This window comes from Plasmodium falciparum (assembly GCF_000002765.6).
Source record: "Plasmodium falciparum 3D7 genome assembly, chromosome: 14".
In the NCBI taxonomy this organism is placed as follows: domain Eukaryota; phylum Apicomplexa; class Aconoidasida; order Haemosporida; family Plasmodiidae; genus Plasmodium; species Plasmodium falciparum.
The window spans coordinates 1262501-1283307 of NC_037283.1; the positions used below are offsets into that span (position 1 = coordinate 1262501).

A 20807-nucleotide genomic window follows, 5' to 3' on the forward strand; every position below is an offset into this window, starting at 1 on the left:
TTTGTAAAAACCAAAATTAGCAACGATACTAAAGTTGCCTTGTCTTTAACACACAAATATAATGAATTTGTGACAATAACTCTAGGTTCACAGGTAAAAAAAAAATAAAGTTTTATAAATAGAAAGAAAAAAAATATATGAATTTTTTTTCATTGATATAATTTATATGCATTATTTAATACACACGTATAAATATACATATATATATATATATATATATATTTATTTAATTATATATTTTTATTTTATATTTACAGGTTGATATTTCTAAAATGTCCTTGCCAGACAACACCAAATTTGGAATGAAACTTTATTTAAAATCATAAAGAAAATAATTGTTTATTTTATTCATTTATTTTTAATATAACCCAATTCTTTTTTTTTATTTATTATTATTATTATATTTTTTTTTTTTTTACTGTCTATAATTAAACAAGGGCATTTTATATCTTATTATTTATATTTATAATATATATGTTTATATATTATATTCTTATTTGTTTTTATTTATTAAGGAAGAATTAGATTTTTTTTTTTTTTTTTTTTTTTTTATAAAAACATTTAAATTGTACGGAAATAAAAATTTTTCTTTTTATATAGAATATATATGTATTATATATATATATATATAATTTCTTTTTTTTTTTTCTTATTTTATTTTTTTGAAATATTAAAAAAATTATTTGTGAAAAATGTGTCTTTAAAATTATTCCTTTTGGCATGTATATGTTATATATATATATATATATATATATATATATATATATATTTATTATTTATTTTATTTTTTTTGTTTTATATATGTGTTATTTATAATTAAGACTAAATTAGGGAGAAGGTATTTTTGAATGGTTTTTCAATTTATAAATAATATTATATTATATTATATTATATTATATTATATTATATATATATATATATATATATGTATATATAAGGTGCAGAAAGGTGTGCAAAAGGAATACTTGTCTTTATAAAATTAAAATAATTGTATATATATAATTTTTTTAATGTAATTTATTTTTATATTTTTTTTATTTTTGTACTTTATATTTTTCTTTATTTATTCATTTGATTTATTGTAATATTTTGATATATATTTTTTTTTATAATAATTATTATTGTGTTTATTTGATTATTTTTTTGTTTGGTATATTTATTATATTATGCTTAAACGGAGTAGGACAATTCTAATTAAAATAAAAAAAAAAAAAATTTATATATATATTTATTTATTTATTTATACATTTATATATTTATGTTTATATATTTTTATACATTTCTTATAAACCAGACTAGGAACCAATTTATTCGTATAGAAAAATATGAAAGAGAAATATGTGCTGATAAAAAAAATCCTGAATAAAAATAATGATATTATTTCAAATGATACAACCGTATCTTGTTGTGATAATATTTTATGTACATCATCTTGTTCATCGTTAGATGAAAAATGTGATGAAGAAGAAATAAATAAATATGACGATTTCTTAAAAGGTACCTCTCGTTTATCTTCTTTGCTTAAATCACCTTATTTCTCATCAATATCATCGTATCGACCATGTAAAGGATTATCAAATAATGCGTCCTTCGATTTGTCGTCGCATAAGTCATCCTTTGATGTGTCGTCGCATAAGTCATCCTTTGATGTGTCGTCGCATAAGTCATCCTTCGATTTGTCGTCGCATAAGTCATCCTTCGATTTGTCGTCGCAAAAATCATCCTTTGATTTGTCGTCACATAAGTCATCCTTCTCATCATCTTCATGTCCTCCTTCGTCGACATTTTCTTATGCTTCCTCTGTTACCTTATCTTCTCGTAAGGAAAGAAAAAAATGGGATATAAGAACGCATGGGAGTTTATATAAAAAATGGAGCTGTAACAAGAATGATGATAAAGACATGTGGATACACAGAATGAATTTTCATAAACATCCTAACCACATTGTAAAAAAAAAAAAACATGATTATAATAAGGAACACAAAAGTGCTTATTGTAAAAATGGTGATGATGTTAATGATGAGGAGTACTTAAAAAGGATGACAAAAAATATTGAGAACTATATAAGAAAGATGAAAGATATGATTTATTACAAAAGACAAATAAAAAAGACAAAAAAAAGAAAGGAGAAAAAAAGAAAGGAGAAAAAAATAAAGGAGAAAAAAAGAAAAAAAAAAATAAAGAGGAGTGTAAATATAAAAAGCATATGTAATGATAATAATATAAAAGAGTATGATAATATGAATTATAATTATATCAATTATAAAGATCATTTAAATTATGAGAATAATAATATAAATGATTATAATATTCATCATTATAAAAAAGATATACAGAAATTATATGAACACCTAAATTACGAACAAAATAATTTATCAACATCTTTATTAGAAAACCATTATATTAATAAAAATGAAACAGACCATAATTTATTTTGGACATGTTGTTCTGAAGAAAATGTAGAGAAACCAAGAGAGATGGTATTTCAAAAAAATTGTGATTTAAAAAAAAAAAGTAATGAAATATTCATAAGCCATACACAAAATACATTTCCTTATAATAATAATTTATCTTGTATTTGTTGTGCAAGAATATATTTGATCGATAAAATAATAAAAGTAACGTCTAATAAAATAAAACCTTTATGTATATGTTGTTTTGATATATTATTAAATTTAATTGGTATCAATACAATTATATGTATTTCATGTTTTAAATGTTATTTCCCGTTTGAGTTTGTGAATAAATGTGTTATATGTAATTCTTTTGACATGATTAATTTAAAAAAAGAAGATAAGAGAAATATGAATATTGTTAAAAAAGAATTACATATATTTATGGAATTGTATAAATATAAGTTTAGTGATCATTTTAATTCTGACATATTCTTAAATTATTTTATAAATATGAATTATTGTTTTAAATATCTTTATTATTATTTTACTATTCATCAACAAATAGTTATATCGAATAATTTTGTTTTGGCTAGATATACTTTTCCATTTTCTCAATTACTTCAAATTATACAAAAGGATAAACATAAAAATAAAATGAACATGGAAAAAAATATGAGAAACGAATTTCATGATGATAAACATGAATTTGATGATGAAGAAAAATATAAAAATGAAATACAACTTAAAATAGTAAATACAAAAGAAAATGATCATGTTATTAATCATATGAACAGCCATTTAAGTGATCATGTAAATAATAATATAAAAGATAATATAAATCATAATATGTGTGTTAATACACAAAATGAATTACATGACGAATATACAAATAAAGTAAATGAATATTACCAAATAAAAAACTTTGAAGGTAAAAATAAAAAGCACATAGGAGAGCAAACATTTGAAGAACTAAACAGCATACAAAATAAAGACGCACAAGAGGAATATAATATTATCCAAGAAATAAAAGAAGACATTATGATGGGAGAAAGAAACAACAAAAAAGAAAATTACATAATGAAAAATGTAGAAACAAATAAAGAAAAAGAACAAATAATAAAGGAGAAAGAAATGAAGCACATAGAAAATGATACAATAATTAAAGATGACAAAGTTGTTGAAAAGGAGGTGAATGATAAAATAAATGTGGTTAATGTTAAAGATATAGTGGACAAAATAAATGTGGTGAATGTTAAAGATATAGTGGACGAAATAAATGTGGTGAATGTTAAAGATATAGTGGACAAAATAAATAATTTGGATAATCCAAATAAAAATGATAAAGAAAACAATATAAATTTAAATACAGTACATATTAATAATAAAAAAAAAGAAGATAAAAAAGAAGAAATATGTTCAGAAAAAAGAAACAAAGATATATTAATAGTAGAAAAAAAAAATAAAGATATTTTCAATAAAAAAAAGTCTATTAATATAAGAAATAAATTATATAAGAACAAAGACAAAGGTAATTCCAAAGATTCAGTTGAAAATTTTTTTTATACTTTTAGTAAAACAATTATATCTCATATTGAGAAATTGAAAAATAAAAAAATCAAATTTTCTTTTAACGAATTTAAAAATACTCATATAAAATTAAATGAACTAAATTTTAACAACACTATTCGAAAGTATTATGCAAATGGTGATTTGATTTTGTATTATATAAAATATTTACAAAGGCAAGAAAAGGAAATACACAAATTATATCAAAATTATAAGGTAATAATAAAAAAAAAAAAAAAAAAAAAAAAAAAAAAAAAATGACTCCATAATATATATATATATATATATATATATATATATATATATATATATTTATATATATAATATTTCCCTTTAGTTTCATATATGTGTTATATATTTTTTTTATATATTATTTTATATTTTTGAAGAAAACAGAGAATGATGTTGAACACTTCAAGAGGAGATTTAGAATACACTATGGAAAAGAAGCAAACGAATATGACTTAAACAAAAATATATATTTGAAATTTAAACTACTAAACAAAGTACAATTATTATTAGAACAAAAAATAAAAAATTTTGACAACATGCCAAAAAATATGGAAGTATATAAAATAATTAATGAATTTGGTGAGTTGATAGAAGAAGTATCCTTACAAAATAATACATATGAAAAAAATAATAATATTCTTATTAACTATTATTTAAAAAATAATATATTTAGAAATGATAAATCTTTATTAAGACAGAAAAAAAAAAGAAACATTTCAATAAACAAATTAAATGAGAATTATGAGTTATTGAAAGAAAATATAAATTCAGTTCTTAATATATTATTATTTTTATATGATACATTTAATAAAAATAAAAATTTAAATCAACTTGATTTATTTCATATCTTGAAGAAAATCAAAATGTTTCTATACGATAAAGAAATAAAAAAATTATATAACCATTTTAATGATGATCAATATAATCATAATAAAAATAATAAAACAACAAAATCAAATGAAATTACAAAATGGAAAGAAAAAAATGTAGAGAAATGTGATCATATTTTATCACGTAATGATATAAGACCAGAAATCATATGCATATTAAATATTAGAAAAAAAAATATGAATAATTTCCTAATAAATAATAATAATAAAGTTCAAATAATTAATAAAAATTGTTTACAACTTTTTAACGAACCATATAATTTTGATCTTATCTATATAAATAATATTTATTTTAAACATTTTATTTCAAATAAAATTATAAATAAATATATTCATAATTTTGTTAATAAAAACAATGTTGTCTTATTCAACTTTTCTATTAATTATTTAAAAAATAAGAAAAAAATATCGTTTTTTAATTCCTTTCATGATTATTTTATGAATGTAGATAAAACAAAAATAAATACATATATCAAACATCAATTACACAAAAAAAATGAGGAAAAAAAAAATTTTATAAATAATAATGAGGAAAATCATCAACATATAAATGAATATAAAATTAATAGTGTACAACATATTAATAAATGTTCACAAAAATGTATGAACAGAAAAAAAAAAAAAAAAAAAAAATATTCAGACAAAAAAGGAAAGAACATTTTGTCATCTAAAAATAGAAAGAATCAAGAAAAAAATATAAAATATAAAAAAAAAACTCTTTTCAAAAAAATTATAAATGAATTAAATAATAAATTAAATCAAAAATATTCTAATGAAAAATATAATTTAACATTAAATATTTATGCACAGAAAAAAAAAAAAATTTACAACATTAATAAATGTTTATTCAGAAATGAAACGAATTTATATTATCAAAAGAATGACATACATAAAAAAGAACATAAAGTAGAAATTATGTTAATTAATAATTATGATAATAATACAAATCATAAAATAAACGAAAAAATAATACAAAAAGAAGATATGAACAAATGTAAAGAGAATGAGGACTCTTTCCAAGACAGAAAAAATAATCTATATGATGAAAATAATATAGACCATACATATTATGATGAAGATAAAACGAACCCTTTTCTTCCCTCATATGGTATGGATATAAAAAATATAAAGAATATAAATAAATACATAAACTTTAATAATATGAATAAATTTAAAAAGTCATCCATCATATTTCTCATACAACTTGAACTATTTTTAACATCTGATGAAAATATAAACATTCCAAAAAAAAAAATTTTACATTTTACCTTAGTTGATATAAACATTCCAATATTGTATATTTTGAAAAAGAAAAATAATGTTAATTATTTTAACGAATTTAAAAAGAAGCAAAATTTTGATAATATTTTTATAAACTATATTCAATCCTACTTTTTTAATACAAACGTAAACCATTATTCACATAATATAATTACACACTTGTTTCAAAAAAATCCTTACATATGTTTCCTTCTATATATCCATGATGATTTTATCTTCACTAATAATTCTGAATATAACAAACTTCATCAAATTCATAATGTAAAAAAGGAAAACTATTCTCGTAATATGATTTTACAGTTGTTATATATCTATTACATGTGTAATATTTGTGAATGCTTCAATTTTATAAAACAACACTGTTAATATTTCTTCACCATTAAGATGTGGATAAAATATTGAATGTGTATGTATGTGGATAAGAAATATGTGAGTATGTAGAATAACTTCCTTTTTATATAATAATTATAAAAAAAATATAACATAATATAATATAATAAATCAAAATGAATACATACGAATATAAACATATATATGTATGTATATTTCTATGTGTGTACAACCTTCGGAACATATGAACATTTATTAATATTATTATTTTATTATATATATATATATATATATGTATGTTTTATTTTTTTTTATTTTTTTTTTTATACAAAATTAGTTTCATTTGTGCTGTTATTATTCACCTTTTCATATTTGAACATATATAAATCCTATTAAAAAAAATTTTTATACTTTTTATACATATCAACAATAGCACTATTCATATCATCAATGTTATCTTTCAAATAATTCACAATTATATTTTTTCTATTGTTATCTTCTACATTATTGGTATCAATTAAATATGTCAATATATTATCTAGAGCTCTGCTACATATATCTAAAAAGGAAAAAAAAAAAAAATAATAATAATTAAAATAAAATAAAAAGAAATATATTATATAAAAATTATGTTAAATGTATGTAAAAGATGATAGTTGTATGTTTCTTTTTTTTTTTTTTTTTTTTTTTTTTTTGGCTAACTAGCCATCTATTAATTTATTTATTTATTTATTTTTTTTTTTTTTTTTTTTTTTTGGGCTAACTAGCAAAATCGTCATATTTCAATACTTTTCTGAGGATGTAATTATAATTATAAGAGTGGAATATTTTGGTTCCATTTAAATTAGTGGATATGGTACTGAGGTGAAGGATATTTTTTTTCTCTATATAAATATCTTTATTTGTATTTAGGATATTATTTATTAATTTCAATATTTCTATGATTAACAAAGTATGTTCATCCTTGTTGCACGTAAACAAATGATTATTTTTATTTGTATCGTACATTAATTTTTCAAAACTTTGAGTATTTGTTATACTTGGGAAATTTGTTTGAAGAAAAATGGATGGGAATGGTGTTAATATATAATTTTGTGTTAATATATAAATAAAAATAAGTAATGAATTGAGTATATTTTTATTATGAATATATTGTGATTGGTAGAAAAAGGAAAAGATAAAGATAGGGATATTAATTTTGAAATATGTTAAGAATGTAATTAAAATATAATTTAGATAGTTTGGTTCATATAAAGATAAAATAGAAATTAAAGTAAAGACGCTATGTTTATTTATATAGCTATAATTATCTTCATTAATTGTTGAAAAATTAAAATTAAGAAAAGTTTTAGTAATATCATAATCATTTATATAATTTATATTGAAGAGTTTTTTGACATCATTTTGAAAATGCGTAAATTCATTTAAAAAATTTTCATCATGTTGATAATTTATAATATTATCATATATGTATTTAATATGATTTTTATTACATTGATTCAATTTATTATTTATTTGTTCACTATTACTACTACTATTATTATTATTATTATTATTATTATTATTATTATTATTATCATCATTATTATTGTCATTATTTTTATTGTTATTATTATCATCATTATCATTATTATTTACATCATTCTTGAAATGATTCAAATAATAATTATTTGTATTATTACCTTGTAGGTCAAATGATATATCTGGTATATTATTTTTATTTCTATTCGATTTTTCTTCCCCTATAGTTTTATATTCATCAAAAATTACGTTACCGTTTTTTTGAACATCATCATTAAAATTATTATTATTATTACTATGAAGATTATAATTTTTATTTGCATCATTTCGTTCAGCCCTTTTGTTTTGATTTTGTTGGATGTAATTATAGAAATTGAAATATTTACTAAAATATTTCAATAAAACTTTTAATAAATATATAATTACAAATTGAGCTATATATGTGTATATAATTGATTTTTCATTTTTCATATCATTTTTGTATATACTTAAACAGAGGTGTAATATATATATACATTTTTCTATTTTTATTTCATCATTTAAAATAAAATTAAATTCAACCACTTTTAAAATAGTACTTTTGATTATATCGTTAGTTAACATTTTAATATTTATAGATTCATATGTTAAATAAAAATTATGTGTTTCATGAATAATAAATAAACACATATATTCAATAACAACATCTAAACACAAATTTGATAGTTCATATGATATTTTTCCTAATGTCTGATTTTTAAAATATTCATATAAATAATTAATAGTTGCTATATAAAAAGAACATATCTTCTTTACTATTTCTTCTTTTTTTTGATGAAACATTTTGTATATTAATTTTAGGATACATATCCACAACGAATAAAAGTTATCACTTATTGTCTTATCAATATCTAGATTTATTTCTTTAATGTATGGAAAATTTATTAAATTATTATAAATATTATTGAACTGAAAGTTATTAATATTATTATTCACATCACTATTTATATCACTAGTTATATCATTATTAATATTGTGATTAGCTTTATATTCACTTGGAATATGTGGATGGTTAAAAATTATATTATCTTTAAATGGTTGTTTTTCTATCTTTGCAGATAATGTATATAATATTATATCATAACTAAAATAAAATAAAACGATATCATCACATACTTTTTCGTTAACACCTACTTTGTTATTATCATTATGATAATTTTCTTTGTTCATATATTCTACCAAACTACCTACATATTCATAATTCTTATTTAATATTTGTACTAGGATATTTAAGATATACTCTTTAATTGATATATTGCTATTCATGTATAAATCTAATAAAAAGTTGTAGTTATCCTTGAATATGGTTATGTCCTTTTCCTTATTACTCATAAATACAATATGACTAAGGATCTTTAAAATCTTTTGGATATTTTTCGGATAAGTTATCTAAATGGAAAAAATAAAATAAAAAAATAAAAAAATAATAAAAATATAAAAATATAAAAATATAAAAAGTATTACACACCATTATATGCTCCATGACACAATAAAATATAAATTATACATTTTATATCCTATTGTATGTAATAATTTGTGTTAATTTTTATTCATACACACTTACCTTAGTCAACACATTTATCAGACAGGAAACCAGAAACTCATTTATGTAATCATAATTTTTGTATACATACTCATACTTGAAAAAATACTTAAATAAAGATATAAATTTGAAAAAAAGTATAGGTAGAAAATTGACTGATTTTATAGCATAATGTTGAAACGTCATATCATTAACATAAGAAGGGATATTTTCTGTGATTAATGAAACCACATTTTTTTGTAATAGTTGTATATATAAAAAGCGAATATTTTCATATATAAGTAATATAAGATCCTCTATAAATGGAAATGATGTTTTATAACACTTAGTCCATATTTTTATTATTAAAGCTATACGATAACTAATTAAAGGGTGTGTATATTTAATATTTAAGAAATCCATAAAGAATCGTATCATACATAAAATATGTTCAATTTTTATTTTTTTATGAAATGATGGATATAAAATATAATAAATATTTAAATATCCATCTAACTGTATAATTGCTGATGAAAATTCTGGTATTTGTATATTTTTTAAATGTACTGGTAAACCTTTTAAAAAGTGGACATAATTATGAAATGAATTAATTAATGGTTCAAAGAAATGATGAAATATGGAAAATAAAAAAGGTTCAGAAGAAAGTTCAATAATACAATCTTTTGCATTATTATAAAATATATTTTCTTCTGTTTCATAATCATCTCTAATATTTAATGTAACCTCAATTATTTGTTCTGAGGAAATATTAATACAATATATTCTTAAAAAATAAAATATTTCTAAAGCCTTTTCATTATGAATTAATATAAATTCATCATTTGATAAAGCCTGTTTTACTTCTTCTCTTATATATGTTAAGATATCTTTTAATGATAAATTTTTATTAAAAAGAATATTATTCTCATTTTCCATACTTTTTACATTAATCATAAAATTGTTAATTATTTTAGATTCTAACGTATTTACATTGTAATTTTCTATATTAATATTTTTATTACACATTATATTTTTTACATTTATATAATTTTCTCTTACTTTTTTTTGTTTTATTAAGTTATATTGATTTAAACAGAAATGATAAAAAATGGACTTCAAAATAGATATACACAAATTTACTATCTCTATAAACTTATGTTCATAATCATTCGTATAATTATTTAAACTTAAATTTTTTTTTAAAAATAAACATATTAACTTCTCTGTTATGTCTTTTTTTAAGTAAACGTGGAAAGAAGTATGAAATTCTATCATAAGGAAAAAGGAAGTCAATAAAAATTTCAAATATTTTAAATAATAGCTTGCAGAATTGTTGTTAATAAATTTTAAGTAGTATATGATTTTGTTGATAAAGGCATTCAAAAAATTGGTTCTTATATTCAAATCGGTATCATTAACATTAACATTAACATTATTATTATTATTGTTATTATTATTATTATTATTATTAGTAGTAGTAGTATTATTACTACTATTTGGACTTTCCTTATTTTTGTAATTTTCCTTACACTCTTTATATTCTGAATCTACCTTATATTCTGCATCCACTTTATATTCTTGATCCACTTTAAATTCTGGATCCACTTTATATTCTGCATCCACTTTATATTCTTGATCCACTTTATATTCTGCATCCACTTTATATTCTTGATCCACTTTATATTCTTGATCCACTTTATTCTCTTGATCCCCTTTATTTTCCTTTGACATTTTTGAATTCACATAATTATTAACCTTTTTTATGTCGTTCCTATTAATAATTAAATTAAGAATTATACTATCTAAATATTTCATCATATGTATCTTTTTATCATGTATATAATAATTTTCATCCTCAGGAATATTCTCATTCGCGGTTCCTTCATTTCTAATAGTATCATCGACATTTGAAACAAATAATTGTTTTTCATATAAATTAATTAATGAATTTAAATTTTTACATTTATTACAATTTTTTTCATCATTACACATACAAAAAATATCAGTTGCATTATTTTGGAAATATAAATTAATAGAATTATTCCAAAAAAATTCAAGAGATTTGATAAACTTTTCAGAAATATCAAATGTTTCTTTTTTATCTTTAAACAATTTTTTACTATATTGTTCTCTTAATATTTTATAAAGTAAATAGATATATATATATATATTATTAATATTTGTTTTATGTATATTAATATTATATAATAGACAATCTAATAATTCAGGATAATTATGAACCAATTCATATCTAGATATCCTTTTTAATAAAATACTGAACTCACGATAATTATTTAAATATTCTACATTATTTAATATATCCAGTATTTTCTTTTTTATTATTTTTTTTGTATTGTCACTATAATGAAATCCATCTCTATTATTCCAATAACGTACTATCAAATTCTTACAATATATTATACCTAATTTCCTAATATTATAATGAATACTTTTAGAGGTATATATATCAAACAGACATATGATGAATTTCTCGTCTTTTTCTATTTCATATAAAATCTTTTCTGATTCCTTTCTTTTATCATGGTCATTAGACCAGGTATCATATAAAGCGTCGATTATTATTTTATATTTTTCTTCAATTTCTTCCATACGCAAAATAAAATCAAAATATAAGGAAAAAAAAAAAAAAAAAAAAAAAAAAAAGGGGAACAAATCGATAATATATATATATTATTATAATTTTATTTTTTTCTTAATTAAATGAATTATTTCAAATAAGTTCAGTATGATTCCCCATTTGACTTATCAGGAAAAAAAAAAAAAAATACCAAAAAAAAAAAATAAAATAATAAATAAATAAATAAATAAATAAATAAAATAAATAAATAAAATAAATAAATAAAATAAATAAATAATAATTATCATAAAATAAAATTACATAATTTAAATAAATACATTCATATTGAATTTAACATATCAATTCAAATGAAATAATTTATTTTTTATTATAACAATATATTATATATATATATATATATATATAGTCATCCATCAAAATATAATATTTCTTAATTATATTTCAAACGGTACAATTCCCCTACGCATACTCATATTTTATTAATATTATGTATAAATAATAATATATATTTCCAGTGAACTCTTTAAAAAATATTTTCATACTACAAAAATATTATATATATATAAATATATATTACATATATATTTTTTTTCTTTTTTACACTATAAATGAAAAATGAAGAATTTTACATTCTTATTATATATAAACATTTTATATTTATACATGTACATCCATTATGTTATATATATATATATATATATATATATATATATATATAATAATGAATATATTTATTTGTGAATCGTAAAATTATTAATATAATATACATTTTATACAGCAATCTTTTCCTTTTTCTTTTTTTTCTATTCTGTTAACATTTAATACGCGGGAAAAAAATTATAAGAACTGAAGTGTTTTAATAATATATATAAAGATATAAATATATGTAGATATAAAAGAAGAAATAGAAATATCCCCTATAATCATTATATTTTTATAAAATATAAACAATAATTTTATATAATATTTAAGAAAAAAAAAAAAAAAATAGGGGAGTTACACATGTTTAAAATGTACGTTTTATAACACACACACAAAAAAAAAAAAAAAAAAAAAAAAAAAAAAAAAAAAATGGAACATATATGTAATAAATTTCCAATAGCCTGTTTTAACAAAGGAATGTATAATTGTGTGTGCATAAAAAAAAAAGGATAAAATAAAAATAAAGTTAAATAGTCAAATTACATATATAAAATATATAATTTTTTATACATTATAATGTTATTACTTATATTTTATGATTTAATAGTTCCCACTACTGTTGACCTTTTTTCCTATGACCGTAAAACTGTCCTTTTTAAGTCTCTGAATAAAATAAGAATATTAAAAAAATAAAAAGCAATTTATATATTATAAAGACACTAGACAATATTATATGCTATATCTAAAAGTTTGATTTCTTTTTCTTTTTTTTTTTTTCCCGCGTACATCTTCATAAGGCTCTTTCTTTATGTGTCCTTTAAGTTTGGTCTAGAATCATAAAAAAATAAAAAAAAAAATAAAATGAATATTCACATATATATATATATATATATGTATATATCCTACTACGCAAAAATATAAATAAATAATATATTTCATCATTTGAAGGATAAAAAGTATATATTTTTATTTTATCTATTACCATTTTTGTTTTATTTTTAGCTGGGGATTTAATATTACTATAATTATGGGTGACATTGTAATAATTATTATTATTATTATTATCATTATTGCTTGTTATTAATATATTTTTTTTACTTATATCCTTATGAAGCTTAAATTCCTCTCTTTTTTCTTCCAAATTTGAAGTTAAATTATTTTGTTCTTTCATAATTTTATTATCAAAATTTTCTATTTGTGTAAGCATATTTTTAATAATTATAAAATGCTCCTTTATTTTTCTATTTCCATTTAAATATAAGGTTTTTAATTTCTCCAAGTTTTTCAAATATTTAAATTCATCAATATTGTCAATCCTATTAACCCTAAGATCTAAAGTTTCTACATTTTTCAAATTATCAAATGGGCTTAGATTTCTACATAATTACAAAATATAAGCAAAGTAAATAAATATATACGTACATATATACATATATACATATATACATATATACACATATATACATATATACATATATACACATATATACATATATACATATATACATATATACATATATACACATATATACATATATACACATATAAATATACACATATACATATACACATATATACATATACACATTATATCCATTCAATGTGTATCAATAAATTCCCTTTTTTAATATTTCTATTTTCTGACCTAATTAAATTATTAGATATATTTAAATTCTCTAAACTCTTAGGAAAAGAGTCAGGAGAAATTTTGGAAATTTTGTTATTTGATAAATTCAACACTTTCAGGCGTTCTAAGTTCTCTAGGTATTTAATTGAGTTAATATTATTTCCCTCTAAATTCAAGGTTTTCAGATTTTTTAAATTGGGACATTTTTTAAAAAAGTTAGTTTTCGATAAAAGACAAAAGCTAATATCCAAATCCTCACATAAAAAAAAAAAAAATTATATATATATATATATATATACATGTATATATAGATATACATTTTTTATTTTTATTTTTTTATTTTTGTATACTTACTTCTAAACTCTTAAAACTATTTAATACATTTCGTTCATGTTCTCCCATGAAAGAATTTTCATTTATGTGCTTATTGTTATTTAATATTAAGGCCTAGATGGTAATAAAATATGATATTTTTATTATATATATATATATATATATATATACATATGTGTGATCCATATTTTATTTCTATCATTTGAGGAAAAAAGAAAAAAAATTGGAGTACCTTCAAGTTGTCCAAGGGGCCAATATTATGAATATTATTTATATAATTATTGGATATATTTAAAAATTTTAAATTATAAAAATTATCATTATTAATATCGAAAAGAATATTTTTTATCTTCAAGTTATTAATCTCAAGAGATTGCAAAGATGTATATGGTGGATACATATTATATATATCAAAAAAAACATCAAGAGTATAAATGTTCTTAAAATATTTTTCACTGTTTTGTCTACGCTCGACACACGAATTATTTAATATGAGTAGATTAGGAAAAATATGAATAAGATATAAATCTAAGTTTAAGAAATTTATTTTATTGTTGTATATATTTATACATATTAATGATTGTTTATTTTTAATTAAAACGATATGAGTAATATCTTTTATGAAATTATTATGTATATCCATTTCTTTTAAAGAGCATTTTTGGAATAATGGTATAGTAGATAATTTATTATGAGAACATCTTAATATTTTTAATTTTTTTAATACATTCACTTTATTAATATTTTTTAATTCATTATTATCTAATATAAGCATTTCAATCTCCAGTTTATCATGTAAAAAATCTATACAAAATATTTTATTATTTCTTAAATTTAATACTTTTAATTGTTTTGGGAGTGTTAAGTTAGTTAAATGTTCAATACCATTATTTGATAAGTCTAATACTTTTAAATATTTAAATATTTCAAAATTTAAATAGGTTAATTTCATATATAAGTTTGATAAATTTATCATTTGTATGTGCATTTCATAATTATGTATATTTATATCTTCATAAACCTTTAAACATTGTTCATTGTTAATATTCTTTATTTTAATGTAGTTTTTATCATGTCCGTCTTCATCATCTGGATGGAGGTGTACATAAAAAAAAAAAAATATATATATATATATATATATGTATGTATGTTTTTATTTTATTTTATTTTATTTTATTTCATTTTTGCACATAATTACCATCGTCCATTCCATATTCGTCATAAACCCTTTCTTTATTTTTACAAATAAAGGCATAATTCTTAATATCGAAATTTGTTTTATTCGTTATAGTTATATCATTAAATATTTTTATTTGAGGGAACAGCAAATGAATATTTTCATAATATATTTTTTTAATATATAAGGAATTATTTAAAATAGACAAATATTCAATATGTTGATGATGTACACTAAATAGCTGTATTTGTTGATAATCATATATATAATTAAACGATAAATCTATATTAATTATATTTGGAAAATATTTAAACAATGGTGTTAAATCAGATATACAATTAAAAGATAAATCTAATACTTCCAAACTTTCTATATCATTTGAATCAAAATGAAAAAATGTTTTTAAATTATTTATGTTGTTATTTCTTAAATATAATTCTTTTAAATTGTTATAATGATTTTTGAAGACATGTACATAGATTTTGCTTAAATGTAAACTGTTCATATAAATAATTGTGACATCATTATTTTTACCATTACTATGGTCATTATAATAATTAATATCTACATTTTTATTCTTCAAATTATTTATTATTTTTTCTTTTTCTTTTTTTACAATCTCCATATCTTCATACACACGAATTTCTCCATTTTCAATAAGGGACGTATCTTTTTCTGAACAATTCAAGTTATTTTTCAGAATAAGAAGATATATATTTTTTTTTATTTCACATATTATTTTACTTAATTTAATAAAATATTTTGTTATATGAAAAAAACTTATATGTTCAAAGGTTAAAATATAATGAAAAAAATCGTCTATTAAATTTTCATTGAAAAATATAGTATTTGTCTTATTTTTTATTCCTATAAATTTTAAAAAATCATCTCTTTTAATTTTTTTTGGAGCACATGTTTTTATAATGGATGAGTGAATTTTATTTAACTCATTTTTTTCGTCATTTTTTTCGTTATTTTTTTCATTATTTTTTTCATTATTTTTTTCTTTATTTTTATTTAACAAACTTAAGTTAACTATATATTTTAAATTGGTATGTTTAGGAAGAGTATAATAAATTTTAAACTTTATTTCGTTATTTGTTCTTTTGTTCTCACCATTTTTATTTTTATATTCATTTTCATCATTTTTATTTTCATCATTTTTATTTTCATCATTTTTATTTTCATCATTTTCATTTTCATCATTTTCATTAATTTTATTATCTTGTGTGCTGTAAGCTGTGACTTCCTTATATTCTTTCTCGAAAAAATAATTTTCAACAATATATATAGAGAAAAAAGGAAAATCGAATTTTTTATTTCTTAAAATTTTTTTTTTTATATTTATATCGTTTTTATAATTTAGGATGTCATCATTTTGTTTATTTTTGTAATAAATTAAATGAACTAGTTCGTGTAGTTGGTCTTTTTCTAAGAAGAGTCTACGAATATAAAAAATGAGGGTTATAAGTGTGTATGAATAAATATTTGCACATATACAATATATATATATATATATATATATATATATGATGATATTTTCACTCCCTCTTCTTTGGTCCCTTACTTTATTAATGTCTTTAATATGTGGTTTATATTATAACAAGAACAAATATAATTTTTTTCAAAAAATTTTTTTTTTTCAGAATCATCTACAGTATATTCCTTCTCATCAAAATCGAAATTGTCATCCAATTTACAACTATATATGATAATCAAATGTAATACATAAGTAATATAAAAATCCATATATATATATATATATATATACATATACATATATTTTTTTTTATTTATACTAATTATAAGGATGTAAAAATAAAATATTCTTTTTATAAATTAGACTATTAGTCTGTTCTTCTCTACACGAAAAAAAAAAAAAAATAATAAATAATAAAATAATAATAAATAAATAATATAATATAATAAAAATATAAACATATTTATATTATCATAGACACATATATGAATAACTTAAAAATGATAAAGGGAAATATTTTATTACATTAACGTGTCCAAAACATTATGATTCAATTTTTTTACTTTTATTATATTTTCTATTTTTATATCATCAATATAATAATTTTTCAGGGATTCGGAATTGAAATTTAACTTTATGAAGTTCTCAATAAATTTATATCTAATAAAATATTGTAAGAACAAAAAGTATACACACACACACACACATATATATATATATATATATATATATATATATATACATATAATTTTATATGTTTTATTTTTACTCTTCTTGTTCTTTTGTTATTGATTTGAAAAAAATGTTAAAGTATGAATTAATGGATGTTGTCAAATATCTTATTTGCAAATTCCTTTCTTCTTTTAATCTCTTCATAATATAATTAAATCTATAGGTATATTAAATTTTTGGTAAATATAAATATAACTCCATAAAATGCTATATATGTATATATAAATTTATATCTATATTTTATTCCTTTATGTAGTTCCCAATTAACCTAGCGGTATAGGCACTCAGATAAAACTTTATTTGTTCTTTTATATTCGATATATTTTCCTTTTCCTTATTCTTATATTAATGAAAAATAAAAAAAATAATAAAATAAAAAAATAAAAAAATACACACATAAATATATATATATATATATATTTTTTTTTACCCTTATAAATGTCTACATTTTTAAAATATTTCAACTGAATTACCTCCAGAAAATTATACTCTTGTACAACATTTAAGTAAAAATGATATGGTTTTAAAACTTCATTTAAATAAGATATATTCTTGTTATTAATAAATAATATATAATACTTTTCCTTTTTATATTTCTCTCGAATAAAATTTATTTTAAAATCTATGATACATTTTAGAGCTTCAATATCACTCATAGTATCTTTTCTTTCTTTATCTGTTATTATTTCATGATCCAAAACCTTTTTTTTTTTTTTTTTTTTTTTTTTTTTTTACATATAAATTATGCAATCTTATTATTAAATTAGAATATGATATATATTATGTTATTTATATTTTATTTATATTTTATTTTATTTAAATTTTTTTTTTTTTTTTTTTTTCTTTTGGTAGTTGTTTGTTTTTATTTTATAATCATATCGTTTTATTTTCTTACTTGTAAATTTGGAAAATTATTAAAAAAGTAATGTTTGTAAAATAAATTATCTGTTAATATATTATTTTCTTTTGAAAATAAAGTTGGTATATAAATATAAATGTATGTGTGCTTATAGGATAAATAAATAAATAAATATATATATATATATATTTATATATTACTATAATATATTGAATTCAAGTATAGTTCTTTAATTTTTTTTAATTTATGAAGCACTTGAATATCTTCGAATTTTTCAATTCTTAAGAAAAAAAAAAAAATTACACACATATATAAATATAAATATATATATATTTATTTATTTATTTAATTAATTAAATGCTATAACTTGTTTCCACTGATATTCAAATATTCCAAATGGAAATTATTTTTTAAAGGCTCTATATTTCTTATAGAATTATTCGCTAAATTAATATATAGGAATACATTCGTATTATAAAAAAATTCAATCCTTTCTATTTGATTGTCACTTAAATCTATATGTACAAGATATTTATTATGTTCTATATTTATGAACTGTTCATTTAACTCATTATTGAACAAGTTCAATTTTTCTAAATATCTCAATTTTTCAATTCCTAAAATGATATACATATATATATATATATATATATATATATATTTATTTATTTATATGTATATATTTATATATATTTATTTATATTTCTTATTACCCAATATACTTTTGATTTTGTTGATTTGTAAAAATAAGATTGTCAAATTTATACAATTAAACAAAGGTGTTATATCCGTAATATTATTCTTGACCAAATATAATTCTTTTAAGTTTTTAAAATATTCAAAAATGTTTAAGTTAATATATTTTTCCATACAAACTTCTATTTTTTCTATTTCTTCATTTTTTTTATCTTCTACATTGTTAGACACTTTTATTAATTTAATATAATTTCTGAAAGACGAAAATATAATTTATTTACATTAATATATATATACATATATATATATATATATATATATATATTACATATGATATAAAATAATATTATATTTCTTTTTTATTTTATAATTTTTTGTGTGTTTGAATAATAAAAACATTTGGTATTTTCTTTATTATACTCTTCGTCTTTTAATGTTTCCATCAGGTAAATTTTATTTAATATATATTCTTTTTAAAACTTAATTACCTAGCAATATATAATAATAGAAAAATATAAATTCGTTATATTTATATATAGAAAAGTGGTAAATAATATTTTATAAATATTTGGATTAATGCAAAAATTAATACATTCATATAAGGTAACTACTTTTACTTTTAAAAGAGTTGATAAAAATTTCAAAATGAAAACATAGAAATATATATCCTCTAATTTTAAAATATTTAAAAAAATTTATAAATATAGAATATGTTAAAAAAAATATATATATATATATATATATATATATAATATACATATATAAAATAAACTACATAATTGAGATATTTATATTTTAAAATATATTAATATACATATTTTTTTTTTTTTTTTTTTTTTTTTTTGTCATTTTATAATTTTTTTTTTAGTGTATTAATTCTCACACACTAAGAAAAAAAAAAAAAAATAAATACAAAAATAAATTAGTATACATAATATGACATATTATCTATATATCTATATATATCATATTATAGTGCATTTATAATAATATTATACATATATATATATATAAATAATAATAATAATTTTTCTTTTCTTGATTTATAAAATTTTAAAAAATGTAAAAAAAAAAAAAAAAAAAAAAATACGTATGCATATATAAA

At 18.2% G+C, this 20807-nt stretch overlaps 4 protein-coding genes across 4 annotated transcripts in view; 2 read left to right on the forward strand and 2 right to left on the reverse strand.

Annotated features, from left to right (window-relative positions):
• The window catches only part of PF3D7_1432100 (voltage-dependent anion-selective channel protein, putative), a gene marked incomplete at both ends in the record, with an annotated part of 1919 nt that extends 1593 nt beyond the window's left edge, over positions 1–326 (forward strand). The window contains 2 exons of the mRNA XM_001348439.1: positions 1–93; positions 258–326. The exon at positions 1–93 is cut by the window's left edge and continues 166 nt beyond it. Coding sequence (XP_001348475.1) covers positions 1–93; positions 258–326 — 162 coding nt within the window. The remainder of the gene's footprint in view (positions 94–257) is intronic.
• Positions 327–1325: 999 nt separating this feature from the next.
• Positions 1326–6511, forward strand: PF3D7_1432200 (conserved Plasmodium protein, unknown function; the record flags this gene model as incomplete). Its single annotated transcript, XM_001348441.2, has 2 exons — positions 1326–4178; positions 4352–6511. The coding sequence occupies 2 exons, from the start codon at positions 1326–1328 to the stop codon at positions 6509–6511; spliced, it is 5013 nt and encodes a 1670-aa protein (XP_001348477.2).
• A 356-nt stretch (positions 6512–6867) lies between these two features.
• On the reverse strand, positions 6868–12167 carry PF3D7_1432300 (conserved Plasmodium protein, unknown function; the record flags this gene model as incomplete). Its single annotated transcript, XM_001348442.2, has 3 exons — positions 6868–7034; positions 7240–9424; positions 9600–12167. 3 exons carry the CDS (start codon positions 12165–12167, stop codon positions 6868–6870), a joined length of 4920 nt encoding a protein of 1639 aa, XP_001348478.2.
• Positions 12168–13398: 1231 nt separating this feature from the next.
• On the reverse strand, positions 13399–20145 carry PF3D7_1432400 (leucine-rich repeat protein; the record flags this gene model as incomplete). Its single annotated transcript, XM_001348443.2, has 18 exons — positions 13399–13461; positions 13585–13626; positions 13781–14174; positions 14444–14679; positions 14780–14872; positions 14991–15847; positions 15957–17377; positions 17503–17637; positions 17735–17797; positions 17941–18075; positions 18185–18304; positions 18416–18486; positions 18621–18848; positions 19043–19110; positions 19207–19286; positions 19374–19623; positions 19720–19955; positions 20123–20145. 18 exons carry the CDS (start codon positions 20143–20145, stop codon positions 13399–13401), a joined length of 4515 nt encoding a protein of 1504 aa, XP_001348479.2.
• Positions 20146–20807: the final 662 nt, after the last annotated feature.